This window comes from Schistocerca americana, chromosome 2 (genome assembly GCF_021461395.2).
Source record: "Schistocerca americana isolate TAMUIC-IGC-003095 chromosome 2, iqSchAmer2.1, whole genome shotgun sequence".
Lineage (NCBI taxonomy): Eukaryota > Metazoa > Arthropoda > Insecta > Orthoptera > Acrididae > Schistocerca > Schistocerca americana.
The window spans coordinates 900,955,338-900,969,849 of record NC_060120.1 but is presented as its reverse complement, the minus strand read 5'-3'; the positions used below and the strand labels follow the sequence as shown (position 1 = coordinate 900,969,849).

At 44.4% G+C, this 14,512-nt stretch overlaps 1 protein-coding gene across 1 annotated transcript in view; it reads left to right on the top strand.

Annotated features, from left to right (window-relative positions):
* Nucleotides 1-12,979, top strand: part of LOC124596244 (elongator complex protein 3) — an 87,416-nt gene extending 74,437 nt beyond the window's left edge. The window contains exons 9-10 of the mRNA XM_047135311.1: nt 2,617-2,798; nt 12,814-12,979. Of these exons, the coding sequence (XP_046991267.1) occupies nt 2,617-2,798; nt 12,814-12,890 (259 nt within the window). The 3' untranslated portion in view covers nt 12,891-12,979. The remainder of the gene's footprint in view (nt 1-2,616; nt 2,799-12,813) is intronic.
* Nucleotides 12,980-14,512: the final 1,533 nt, after the last annotated feature.

Genomic DNA, 14,512 nt, shown 5'->3' with positions numbered 1-14,512 from the left:
AAAATGCTTCATTTTTGCTATGGCGTGTTGTGCTACAGTGGCGGGAAATCTGACTTCAGTGTGTTAAATCTTTACCAGATAAAGAATACACGAAAATAGAAAATGGGGAGGACCAATGGCACAGAAAAATGACAAAACAGAGGATGAAAGAGATCAGAAGCAGAGTTGCCAATCACACTGGATTGATAAAGTGTTTAACGTGTGTCTGAAAGGAGTTATAGGTGGCAGTCAGACAAAATAAACACTATAAGTGTAAGGTTTTAATGCCCATTTTGCAGTGAAATGGTATGTTTCTGCACTATACACTGGGGTATTAACTTTGAACAGTAGCTTAGTTACCCCTTCCAAATGTGTAAATGGAAGATACAAACACATTGATATGCGTATGTCAAGGGTGCCTCCAGCAGGAAAGGTGCTGGTATCACAGGCCGGTCACATGAAATTCCATAACAGGCCAAATGAGGCTTCCCAGTAGCAGCTGCCTCACTCTCAAGTTTTTCTTTGCTAGCTACTATTATCCAACTGTGCCTCTACGAAGAGAACTATGACTTTGGCTGTTGTTTACCTGGACTGCATTACACTGGATTTGGATAGTGAATGCTGTTGTTTTCAGTTTACCGTGTCACCATAGGGATTGGCTTGTTATCTACACCCTCTTCAAGGGATCCATGGAAAATAATAAATGTAATGTAACACTGGGCGGTATAACTTTTGTGCATAGTGCCTCCATTTGATGAGCATGTGATTTTCAGCACTGTGAGATGTATTTGAAATTGTGCTTAATATTGTAATAAATGCACAACAAAATAGTCCTGCGTGGATTTGTGTTAATTTCAATTAGGAATTATTATTGTTTGGTTTTGTGGACCAATGATAATTTAATGTTTTGTTACAGAATGCTAATATGTCTTCAGTAAAAGTTTGTTGATCTTATAGTGAGGGTTATAATAAGTAATTTGCTTGTTTTTTGTGTCCAGTAAGTAGGTGGAGTAATGATTGAACTGGAATAAAGAACCCAGAAGCTAGAGCAAATCTGAGAATAAATATCCCACTTCTCCCCCCCTCTCCCTCCCTCTCCCCTCTCTCTCCCTCCCCTCTCTCTCCCTCCCTCCCTCTCCCCTCTCTCTCCCTCCCTCCCTCTCCCCTCTCTCTCCCTCCCTCCCTCTCCCCTCTCTCTCCCTCCCTCCCTCTCCCCTCTCTCTCCCTCCCTCCCTCTCCCCTCTCTCTCCCTCCCTCAGTCTCCCCCCCTCTCTCTCCCTCCCTCCCTCTCCCCCCCTCTCTCTCCCTCCCTCCCTCTCCCCCCCTCTCTCTCCCTCCCTCCCTCTCCCCCCCTCCCTCTCCCCTCCCTCCCTCTCCCCCCTCCCTCTCCCCTCCCTCTCCCTCCCTCCCTCTCCCCTCTCTCTCCCTCCCTCCCTCTCCCCTCTCTCTCCCTCCCTCCCTCTCCCCTCTCTCTCCCTCCCTCCCTCTCCCCTCTCTCTCCCTCCCTCCCTCTCCCCTCTCTCTCCCTCCCTCCCTCTCCCCTCTCTCTCCCTCCCTCCCTCTCCCTCCCTCCCTCTCCCCCCCTCCCTCTCCCCCCTCCCTCTCCCCCCCTCCCTCTCCCCTCTCTCTCCCTCCCTCCCTCTCCCCTCTCTCTCCCTCTCCCTCCCTCTCTCTCCCTCTCCCTCCCTCTCCCCCCCTCTCCCCCCTCTCCCTCCCTCTCCCCTCCCCCCCTCTCCCCTCCCCCCTCTCCCCTCCCCCCCTCTCCCCTCCCCCCCCCTCTCCCCTCCCCCCCTCTCCCCTCCCCCCCTCTCCCCTCCCCCCCTCTCCCCTCCCCCCCTCTCCCTCCCTCTCCCCTCTCCCCCCTCCCCCCTCCCCCCTCTCCCACCTCCCCCCTCTCCCCCCTCCCCCACCTCCCCACTCTCCCCCCTCCGCCCTCCTCCCCCCTCTCTCCCTCCCTCTCCCCCCTCTCTCCCTCCCTCTCTCCCTCCCTCTCCCCTCCCTCTCCCCCCTCTCGCCACCTCCCTCCCTCCCTCTCCCCCCTCTCGCCACCTCCCTCCCTCCCTCTCTCCCCTCTCGCCACCTCCCTCCCTCCCTCTCCCCCCTCTCGCCACCTCCCTCCCTCCCTCTCCCCCCTCTCGCCACCTCCCTCCCTCCCTCTCCCCCCTCTCGCTACCTCCCTCCCTCTCCCCCCTCTCGCTACCTCCCTCCCTCTCCCCCCTCTCGCTACCTCCCTCCCTCTCCCCCCTCTCGCTACCTCCCTCCCTCTCCCCCCTCTCGCTACCTCCCTCCCTCTCCCCCCTCTCGCTACCTCCCTCCCTCTCCCCCCTCTCGCTACCTCCCTCTCCCCACCTCTACCTCCCCCCCCTCTCTCTACCTCCCCCCCTCTCTCTACCTCCCCCCCTCTCTCTGATCACCACTCTTAAATTGCAATAACTTCCAGTTGAGAGTAGCGGAGAGAAACAAGGACAAAATGTAAATTGAGGATGGTATGTGCAGAACGAGAGCTTTGAGTTACTTCTAGTAATATGAACATGAAAAACCATACTCACGTACAACATACAAAACCACTGGTTAACACTGAACTATGTGTTTTTTAATATTACGATTGTTACTTAATGAAGTAATTTTCAATTACAGGTCTGAACTTAAGGGTGGAGTTTCAATAGTTCGTGAACTTCATGTTTATGGTAGTGTAGTACCAGTGAATGCACGTGATCCTACAAAGTTCCAGCATCAAGGATTTGGAATGTTACTTATGGAAGAAGCTGAAAGGATTGCTAAGGAGGAGCATGGATCTGTTAAAATAGCAGTAATATCAGGTATCTCTTAAATTGAAATGGTATAATTAAGTGCATAGAGCAAGAAATGTGATGCAGGAAACTGTGATGGAGTTGAAAATAAACTATTGAATAATATTGAGTGGGTTATGTGAAATTTGATCATTTGAATTCTAGACTTTCTTATTGTGTCATCTGTAAGAAATGTGTTTCTTGTGTAGTCTCGTGCTAATCATGAATGAGAAGAATCATACACTAAATGATTTGGATGCCAAAGGAAAGGAGAAAAGCAAGAATAAAGACAATGATACAAAAATGTTGTGGAAGAACGGAAAACGTGTGCACTAATATGTTAGAATAAATATAAAAAGCTATTCAAAGTTTTGTTTCTGCACCAAGCAAATCACCTTCATGACTTTGGTAAACAAATAATGAATTACAGTTGCATCACATTGAGACACTGAAGATCTAAGAAGGTCCATCCCCAAATAGGGAGGGTAACATGCATATTTTCATCATCCTGGGCCTCTTTGCCCTTTCCTATTCTGGGTACATGGGGAATTGACAAGTAAAACAGATGAACAGGAGGAACAAATTTAAGATTTTTTTTAATGTCATGCGTCTTTTTTTTTTTTTTTTTTTTGGTATTGGCTTGGTTGCCCTAGCCTGAACAGGTATGTAATTTCGGATACTTAGTAGAAACGCATGCAAATCTGTTTCATTAGGTTTGAGGTCAATTACTGCTTACTTTCCTGTGTAGTCATCATTGTAATGCACAAGGCTTGAGCTCTTGAAGAATTTAATTTTTCGCATTTGTGATCTCTTTGTGCCCCCTCCAAAAACAGTTTGGTAGTTTTTGTAGTTATCTGATAGGTTTTCAAAATCCAGAAACTTGCCAGTTATGTCTTGTACTGTGAAAGGTTTATGCTTCTGACAGCCATCCATGCCCGAGGCATGAAGATGTCTGTCCTCTTATTTTACTCTTGACTTATGAAAGAAAAATCTGTGTCAGATCTCCAGCAAAGTTGTTCTAGGTAAAAGCAAGTCATTCAGAATTCCATTACATGATAACAATACTTCTTATATGTGCTTACCTCCAACATTGAGATATTATTCGCCAGGTCTGGTGGCTGGTAGAATGAATGATCGCTCTAAAAATCCGCATTACTTTCGGAATATCTCGATGCACTTTGTAACACTAACGTATTTTCTGCTCTACAGTGTCTGTTTCTGTTCATTTCACTGACATCCTGATGTTAGAAGGGAAATATACACGCAGACAACAACGTTACACTTGGGCGCAGTAAAGATTATGGAGTGCACACCAGAGAGAATTTAGAGCATAGGAAGAATTGACGAAACCAAAGAAAATATAAACATTGTCAAAACTGAAAAAATAACAGACATCACACAGCTGACTTAGACATAAACAACAACTTCTTTTGTTCAGAGTTGAAAAATTACTCTGTAGTTAGTTGTGAGAAATATGTATACAATCATACTTTTAAAAAATAAGCACCTATTTGGACTTTTATATAACACATTACATGAACCTCAAACTGTAAGTCACATCATAATAATATTTTGAACTTGGGTCACTTAAACTTTCACATGAAATTAGATCCATAACTGGAAGCAATAATGATCCAAGTGTGGTTTTTCACTTGGATCAGTATGGAAAGGGTGTATTTTTCAAAGTAAGATTGATTCTTAAGTGGGAGATTGAGACGTTCTTACAGAAGACTGTGGTTTTTGCTCTTGTATCAATGTGGCATGGAAATTTATATTTTCTCCCATACATCCATGCAAAAAGCTCTAACAAAGGAAAAAATTCACTTGAATCAGTATGGTTCTGTGTTTTCCCATTTTGCACTGACACAAATGCAATGGATGCTTGCAGGTAATTGGCAGTTTTTGAGACATAGAGCAGAAGAGTTGAAGACAAGCAAAGACAGTGTAAGCACAGTGGTTTATGAATGGGAGTCACAACATGTGACCATAGTGCTTCGTGCAATTCCATAAGAAGCATTTGCTGACAGTTTCGAACAGCTTTATAACCGCTACACACAATGAAAATAAATAGCTAAAAATATACACATAGAATATATAAGGATGTTTTCATGGTGGTTGAACACACACACACACACACACACACACATATACACATATATATATATATATATATATATATATATATATATATATATATATATATATATATATATATATATATACAAAGATGATGTGACTTACCATACGAAAGCACTGGCAGGTCGATAGAAACACAAACAGACACATACATACACACAAAATTCAAACTTTCGCAACAAACTGTTGCCTCATCAGGAAAGAGGGAAGGAGAGGGAAAGACGAAAGGATGTGGGTTTTAAGGGAGAGGGTAAGGAGTCATTCCAATCCCGGGAGCGGAAAGACTTACCTTAGGGGGAAAAAAGGACGGGTATACACTCGCGCACACACACACATATCCATCCACACATATACAGACACAAGCAGACATATTTAAAGACAAAGAGTTTGATGTTTTAAACACCTTCTTGCTTTCCACTGTTGAAGAGCAATGCGGGGATGGCGACTGCATCTTTCAACACGATCAAGCACCTGTTATAAGCACGGCCAATGGCGGAGTGGTTACACAACAATAACATCCCTGTAATGGACTGGCCTGCACAGAGTCCTGACCTGAATCTATAGAACATCTCTGGGATGTTTTGGAACGCCAACTTCGTGTCAGGCCTCACCGACTGACATGGATACCTCTCCTCAGTGCAGCACTTTGTGAAGAATGGGCTGCCATTCCCCAAAAAACCTTCCAGCACCTGACTGAACGTATGCCTGTGAGCGTGGATGCGTTATCAAGGCTAAGGGTGGGCCAACATCATACTGAATTCCAGCATTATCGATGGAGGGGGCAAACTTGTAAGTCATTTTCAGCCAGGTGTCCAGATACTGTATTTACATTTACAAACTCTTTACAAGTCTGCAAAAGATGACTTTACTAAGATCTACGAGACAAGCCATTAGTTACATCAGTGTGAGAATTAAGAAAACCAAACTGGTTGGATCCAAATGTCTACACCATAGAGCTATCAATAATAATAAGTTTAATATAATGATGGGCCACCTCTGGGGAACAAATATGAATAGACATGGCATCAGATCACCCTACTGACAGTGTGATGTGTCAAAGTCTGCTACCTGCTGGACTAAATGTATTATACATCACACACAGAAGAACAATGTTAATATGAGATCACTGCCGGCATGTGATTAGACCCTGGTTATGTTGATACCAGGATCTGAAACTCAGAAGCTCTAGTCCTCAGCTGAGACTGCTATCAGTGAAGTTTTGCCTATGTTTTGCATTGTTCGCTCGTCTTGCTAAATTCTTCAGACCCTGGATGGCTGGTGTATTATGGGAAGAATATCGGTAGAGCTACGGCATCATTACAAACACACTGAACGAATATTGGGAGTTGTGAACTGAAGGAACTCAGGTAATGGCTGCAAGCGATGGGCATGCACAACCATTAGTGCATGCACACCTAGCTCACCAAATTTACCTATATAGACTCCAGTAAGGGCTCTATAAAGCCAGCTGCTTCTATAATTTTGTATTTATGGGCAATAACTTGCAGTTATCTAGGAAATAAATATAAGCTAGTGGAAATGTTTAACTTCTCTTCCCAGATGAAATGAGATATAACTGAATTATCAAATGCATGTGGGAAAGAGGTTCTATTGTAACCCAGAAAAATCAAAACAGTAGTACATATACTGAAAGACTCTCAGGGAGAATAGCAACATTTCTTGTAAAAGTTAACAAAAGATTCCACAGAAAACATTCAAGTTTATGGAGCCTCAACATGCTCCAATTCTGATGAAGTTCTTGAAGGCCTCTTTGAAATGATAAAAAAACTGATGAATGGCAGCAACTCCTCCTGGGTCATTCCAAGGCAGTACAGATTTGGGTGAACAACGTATTGTTCTCCCTTGTGAGATAAGTAACCATACCAAATTTTGATATTTTACTCTCTCTGTTTCCATTTTATGGCACTTAAAAGTTTGGAAGTTTTACCCTTTTTAACACTGTGGTGGAATAAAAGATGCTTGGTAGCACTTTGAAAATCAGTTGCCATTATTCATCATTAAAACTACATGAAATTATGTGATAATATACTCTATAGTATAAGGATTTTAGCAAATGGCCTTGCCACAGTGGTAGCAACAGTTCCTGTCATATAACCGAAGTTAAGTGTTGTTCGGCTGGGTTAGCACTTGGACGGGTGACCATCCAGTCTGCTGAGCACTGTTGGCATGGCGGCTGGTCTATATCATTGGGCCTTCCAAGGCCTGTTTGGGTGGACTTTGTGAAGATTGCAAGAATAGCAACATGTTGAGTCACTGATAGGCAGTAAGACAAGGAATACTACAATATTTAAGCTTTTTGACAAAGTTCTTCTCAGAAGCAGAACTCACACATTCACACAACAACTCACATGCACATGGCTATTGTCTCTGGCCACTAAGGCCCAACTGTGGCTGCATCTGACGTGAGCAGCATTTTGCCAGGAATGGTGGTGGGAGGAAGGAGATGGCTTGTAGCAGGGAGGGAGAGAGATAGTGTTGGGAGGGAGGAAGATACTAGTGCATGGGAGAATGCAGAGATGCAGTGGGGACAGAATAGGGCTACTAGGTGCAACTGCAGGGGCTGTACAGGGGTGTGGGTGGAGAGGTGAAGGGGTGAGGAGAGAAATAGAGAGGAGGAAAGAGTTTGCAGATGCACTGGCAGGGTAGAAAGTATGTGCAGACTGAAGTGGGATTAGCGAAGGGGATAGGCAGATGGAGGAGAGGGACTAGTGAAAGGGGGTTACAGGAATGGAGAATATGTTGTAGGGAGAGTTTCCGCATGCACAATTCAGGAAAGTTGGTCTCTGTGTGAAGAATCCAGATGGAACAGGCTGTGGAACAGTCATTAAAATTAAGCGTATCATGTTGGGTGGCATGTTCAGCAACTGGGTGGTCTAGCTGTTGACAGTTTGGCGGTGCCCATTCACATGGATGGAAAGGTTGTTAGATGTCATGCCCATGTAGAATACAGCACAGTGGTTGCAGCTGAGTTTGAAGATCACACGGCTGCTTTCGCATGTGGCTCTGCCTTCAGTGACATGACTGGTGCAGGTGTAGTGCGAGGACATATGGGACAGGTCTTGCACGTGGGTTACCACTTTGATATGAGCCATTAGGCGAGGAGGTAGGGAACAGTGATGAACTAGTTATGGATTAGGATATTGTGTATGTTGGGTGAACAGTGGAATACCACTGTGGGAGGGGTGGGGAGGATGTTTCTTATTTCAGGGCAGGATGAGAAATAGCTGAAACCCTCGTGGAGAAATTGATTCAGTTGCTCCAGTCCTGCATGGTCACAAGAGGAGTGCTCTATATGACTTGACTGAGGATGTGTGGAGATTGATAAGTGATTGATGAGAGGACCTGATGAAGCAAATGAGGCAAAAGGTGTTGAGGTTCTGGATAAATGTGGATAGGGTGCCCGCACCCTCAGGTCAATCATGAAGATATCATCACTGAATCTGAACCAAGTGAGGGGTTTGCGATTCTGGGTGGCCAGTACAGGTTCCACTAGAAGGTCCATGAACTGATTGACATAGGATGGTGCCAAGCCTGTGCTCATGGCTGTACAATATATTTGTAGGTGATGCCTTCAAAGGAGGTGTAATTATGGGAAAGGATGCAGTAGGTCATAGCAATCGGGTGCAATCAGTCGGGTGTGGGGAAGGTAGAGTTCAATAGTAGCAATGCCATGAGCATTGGGGATGTTAGTGCAGAGCAAAATGGCAATGACACTGACGAGTTGAGTGCTGGGTGGTAAATGACTACAAACTGTGGAGAGTCGCTGGAGGTAATGGTTGGTGTCTTTTATGTAGGAGGGTAAGTTACGGGTAACAGGCTGAAGGTGTTGGTCCACAAGAGCAGAGTGTTTCTCTGTGGGGGCACAGCAACCATCCACAGTGGGATGTCTTGGGTGGTTGGGTTTACGAATTTTAGGAAGCATGTACTTCTGCCAGATAATCTCTGGAGTTCATAACCATAGTGGCTCAAATGGCTCTGAGCACTATGCGCATAACCATAGTGGTGGAGCCAACTACGAAAGTGGTACATAAATTTTATATTTATACAACAAAGCTTGTTTGGTTCATTAATGTGACTGTACCATTTTTAAATATGCCGACTTGATATGATAAGAAAATTGTGTGTACTCAGGTCTGAAAAATGGTCATTACAGACCATAATTAATAACCTGACATATAAAAAAGATATTGTGTTATGTAACTGGACAAAAATATTTATAAATATCATTCTGGACCAACAGGAAAATTTCCCTGTGACTAAGTTGCAGCTCACGAGACTCAGATTGTGGTACAATAACGAAAAAACTGAAGAAATACAGCCACTGGTATGTTCCAGCAGAGTATGAAATTGTCATGAAGGTTATGAGTATGACAATCTTCAAAACATTGCAATATTTTAACACTACACACATGGATGAAAACCCGAGGGCTTTTCATCAATACACTACATGTCTAAAAAGGCAGCTAAAACATACTCCATAAGTAATGCATGCTACACAATTATAGATTACTTATCAGACTCAGAATAGTGGTTAATAATGAAAGGGAACAGCTACAATACAGCATCACAATGTAATGCCTTTACAAGAAAATCATGTGCTAAGACCTATAGTGCAAGATAGTAATGTCTTGTCATTCTTCGTGCTCAACTTGTTACTCATCATGGGATGACGTTGACTCAGTTTTACAGATGGACTGAATGGAGGACATCGAGGTGTGCATGGGGCAAAATAAAATTTTTGTGAGCCCAGAGTCAGTTTTCTGAACAGACTGAAAGGAGTGCAGTGGTCCATAGGTCACCACTGGGTGTCATCAATGTTTGCAGCACGCAGGGCAAAACTACATTTTATGGTATATTATAAAATACCTGCTGCAAACTGTCTAAATCAGCAGTTGTTATGACACTGACCCCCCCCCCCCCCCCCCACACACACACACAGATATATATATATATAAAAGAGGGAAACATTCCACGTGGGAAAAATCACAAATAAACACACACACAAAATTCAAGCTTTCGCAACCCATGGTTGCTTCATCAGGAAAGAGGGAAAGATGAAAGGATGTGGGTTTTGTGCCTTTACAAATGTCTGCTTGTGTCTGTATATGTGCTGATGGATGTGTGTGTGTGTGTGTGTGTGTGTGTGTGTGTGTGTGTGGGCGAGCGCGCGCATGATATACACTCGTACTCTCTGCTGGAAATATCACTTTGCCACGAAGAAAAATGATCCTAATCCTACTCCTAATGATCCAACTCCCCAAGACACTATCCAAATTGAACCCTGCCTGGAACAGTTCCGTCCTCCGTCACAGCGGGACCCACCTCCCCTTCTTCAAAATCACCCTCTCCAAACCTTCCAGGAATTTCTCACTTCCAGCCTTGCCTCTCAATCCTTCTTAAAAAACCTTAATCCTACTCCCAACATCACCACTGCTGAAGCCCAGGCCATCCGTGATCTGAAGGCTGACTGATCCATCGTCATTCTTCCGGCAGACAAGGGTTCCGTGACCGCGGTACTTGATCATTGAGAGTATGTGGCTGAGGGACTGCGTCAGCTTTCAGACAACACTACATACAAAGTTTGCCAAGGTAATCCCATTCCTGATGTCTAGGTGGAGCTTCAAGGAATCCTCAGAACCTTAGGCCCCCTACAAAACCTTTCACCTGACTCCATCAACCTCCTGACCCCACTGACACCCCGCACCCCTATATATATATATATATATATATATATATATATATATATATATATATATATATATATATATATATATATATGAGGGAAACATACCACGCGGGATGCGTTTATATATATATAAAACAAAGATGATGTGACTTACCAAACGAAAGTGCTGGCAGGTCAATAGACACACAAACATACACACAAAATTCAAGCTTTCGCAACAAATGGTTGCTTCATCAGGAAAGAGGGGAGGAGAGGGAAAGACGAAAGGATGTGGGTTTTAAGGGAGAGGGTAAGGAGTCATTCCAATTCCGGGAGTGGAAAGACTTACCTTAAGGGGAAAAAAGGACAGGTATACACTCGCATACGCACACATATCCACCTGCACATACACAGACACAAGCAGACATTTGTAAAGGCAAAGAGTCTGGGCAGAGATGTCAGTCGAGGCGGAAGTACAAAGGCAAAGATGTTGTTGAATGACTGGTGAGGTATGAGCGGCAGCAACTTGAAATCAGCGGAGGTTGAGGCCTGGCGTGTAAGGAGTCATTCCAATTCCGGGAGCGGAAAGACTTACCTTAGGGGGAAAAAAGGACGGGTATACACTCGCGCGCACACACACACATATCCATCCACACATATACAGACACAAGCAGACATATTTAAAGACAAAGAGTTTGGGCAGACTTGTAAAGAGTTTGTAAATGTAAATACACTATCTGATCAAAAGTATCCGGACACCTGGCTGAAAATGACTTACAAGTTTGCGCCCTCCATCGATAATGCTGGAATTCAGTATGATGTTGGCCCACCCTCACAGGCATACGTTCAGTCAGGTGCTGGAAGGTTTCTTGGGGAATGGCAGCCCATTCTTCACAAAGTGCTGCACTGAGGAGAGGTATCCATGTCGGTCGGTGAGGCCTGACACGAAGTTGGCGTTCCAAAACATCCCAGAGATGTTCTATAGATTCAGGTCAGGACTCTGTGCAGGCCAGTCTATTACAGGGATGTTATTGTTGTGTAACCACTCCGCCATTGGCCGTGCTTATAACAGGTGCTTGATCGTGTTGAAAGATGCAGTCGCCATCCCCGAATTGCTCTTAAACAGTGGAAAGCAAGAAGGTGTTTAAAACATCAATGTAGGCCTGTGCTGTGATAGTGCCACACAAAACAAGGGGTGCAAGCCCCCTCCATGAAAAACACAACACCATAACGCCACTGCTGCCGAATTTTACTGTTGGCACTACACACGCTGGCAGATGATGTTCACTGGGCATTCACCACAGCCACACCCTGCCATCAGATTACATTGCGTACGTGATTCATCACTCCACACAACATTTTTCCACTGTTCAGTCATCCAACGTTTAGCACCTTACACCAAGCGAGGCGTCGTCTGGCGTTTGCCAGTGTGATGTGTGGCTGATGAGCAGCCACTCGACTATGAAATCTGAGTTTTCTCACCACCCGCCTAACTGTCATACATAGTACTTGCAGTGGATCCTGATGCAGTTTGGAATTTCTGTGTGATGGTCTGGATAGATGTCTGCCTATTACACATTACAACCCTCTTTAACTCTCAGCGGTTTCTGTCAGTCAACAGACGAGGTCGACCTGTACGCTTTTGTGCTGTACGTGTCCCTTCAAGTTTCCACTTCACTATCACATCAGAAACGGTGGACCTAGGGATGTTTAGGAGTGTGGAAATATCACGTCCAGGCATATGACACAAGTGACACCCAATCACTTGACCACGTTCGAAGTCCATGAGTTGTGCGGAGGGCCCCATTCTGCTCTCTCATGATGTCTAATGGCTACTGAGGTTGCTGATATGGAGTACCTGACAGCAGGTCGCAGCGCACTGTAGCTGATATGAAAAACGTATGTTTTTGGGGGTGTCCGGATACTTTTGATCTCTTAGTGTATTTATGGTTTGGTGCATTCTGTTTTCTAGAATTGTCGTAGCTGTGTAACCCCCCCCCCCCCCCTTCCATCTCTTCTATAGTCAATAGTTACAACATTCACGCCTTGCAGGAGGATTATCTGTTCTGTAGTTAATAAAAGTGGTGGACATGTCTCTTAAAAGAAAATGTTGGGACTAATGGAGCTGATTTTATTTTCCTTCTTTTTCTTTTCTTCCTCTTCTTTTTCAGTGGTAATTATGTGTGGCAGAGCATTCATGAAATTTCTTTACTCCTTTTTCAGGTGTTGGCACCAGGAATTACTACAGGAAAATTGGATATGAACTTGATGGGCCATACATGTCAAAGTTATTACTGTGAATTAAATGTCAGACAAGAGTGAATACTGTGATCAGATTACAATGATCTTTATTTATGTAAAGTATTTAAAATAAAAGAGTTTAAAATAGTTGAATGTTTAAATCTTGTTTTGTAAACTAGTTCGTGTTTTTTATGTCAACTATGTGCTTTATGCTGATTTTATAATATTCCTTACTTACTTACTTACTTAATCACTACCTTCAGAATGAATCGTCTGTCCCTTCTTACGATCTGAAAACATTGTGGAGGCAGAAGATATAAGCCCAGTGGCTAATGGCTCACCAGTTATTGAACTGTGCATTGTTATTAACAAAAGAGTAAACAAAACAACTGTACAGATATATGTAACTGAAAACTATTATGTACTAACGAAAAGAGATTGAGTGCTTAAAAGGCGAAAAGCAAAACACTACTCAGTAATAATAAAATTCAGTATAGAGTAAGGCCGTATTTTTTGGATAGGCAATACTTCCACTGCCCATATGTGCCATGCTGAAGTGAACATGCGGCAGGACCTTTCAGCAGTTGTATCATTTGGTTGGGACCGCCTTCCCGCCTCACCCCTCCCACAGTGCTCGCATGGCACGTGGTGCAAGAAACTGTGCCACAACCACAACGCCGCATGACCTGGTGCAGGCGCATGTCGCATCGAGTCGCAATTTGTGTGGTCCCATTTGAACCAGTGAAGTTCTTCACAAAAATTTCGACTGAACTAATTCCTGGTTTTAGCCAGCTGTCAGTACCTGTAATGATTTCCACCATCAGTGCTTTCTATTAGCACTTGGAGCGCTGGTACTTTCCCAACAAAGCTATGGCAATTTACAACTGTTACACCAATGGTTCCTGGATCTATATCCTTCCTGTGTTCGACCTGCACCCTTTGGGCCTGAAGCCCTTTTTGCGTTTCCCAGAGACCCTCTAACCTAAAAAACTGTCCAGTCTGTGGTGTCACCACCAGACACCACACTTGCTAGGTGGTAGCCTTTGAATCGGCCGCGGTCCGTTAGTATACGTCGGACCCGCGTGTCGCCACTATCGGTGATTGCAGACCGAGTGCCGCCACACGGCAGGTCTAGAGAGACTTCCTAGCACTCGCCCCAGTTGTACAACCGACTTTGCTAGCGATGGTTCACTGACAAAATATGCTCTCATTTGCCGAGATGATAGTTAGCATAGCCTTCAGCTACGTTATTTGCTACGACCTAGCAAGGCGCCATGTTCAGTTACTATTGATATTGTGAATAATGTACAGTCAAGAGCGACGCTCATCATTAATGGATTTAAGTTAAGTATTCCACCAGCTACGTCCGTTTTTCTAAATTCTAATTTCCGTGTCCTGTTCCAGACCTCACGCCAGCCTGTGTGAGCTAAAACGCGTGCCTTTCGGCTTCCTCTAATAACATGGTGTTGGCTCTCCTGCCGACCCACAACACAGTCCCTGTCTACCCATGTAGCTGCCTCCCTGCTTGTAGTACAGCCCTATGAGCCTCTGATTCAGACCTCCCACTCGGCTCTGTACCAGAAGTCTGCAATTGGTCCTGCAAATGGATAGCTCATCCAGGATACAGGCAAGGCTTATTTTCTATCTCGTAGGAAGTTTCCTCTTTAGTGGAAATTGCAGT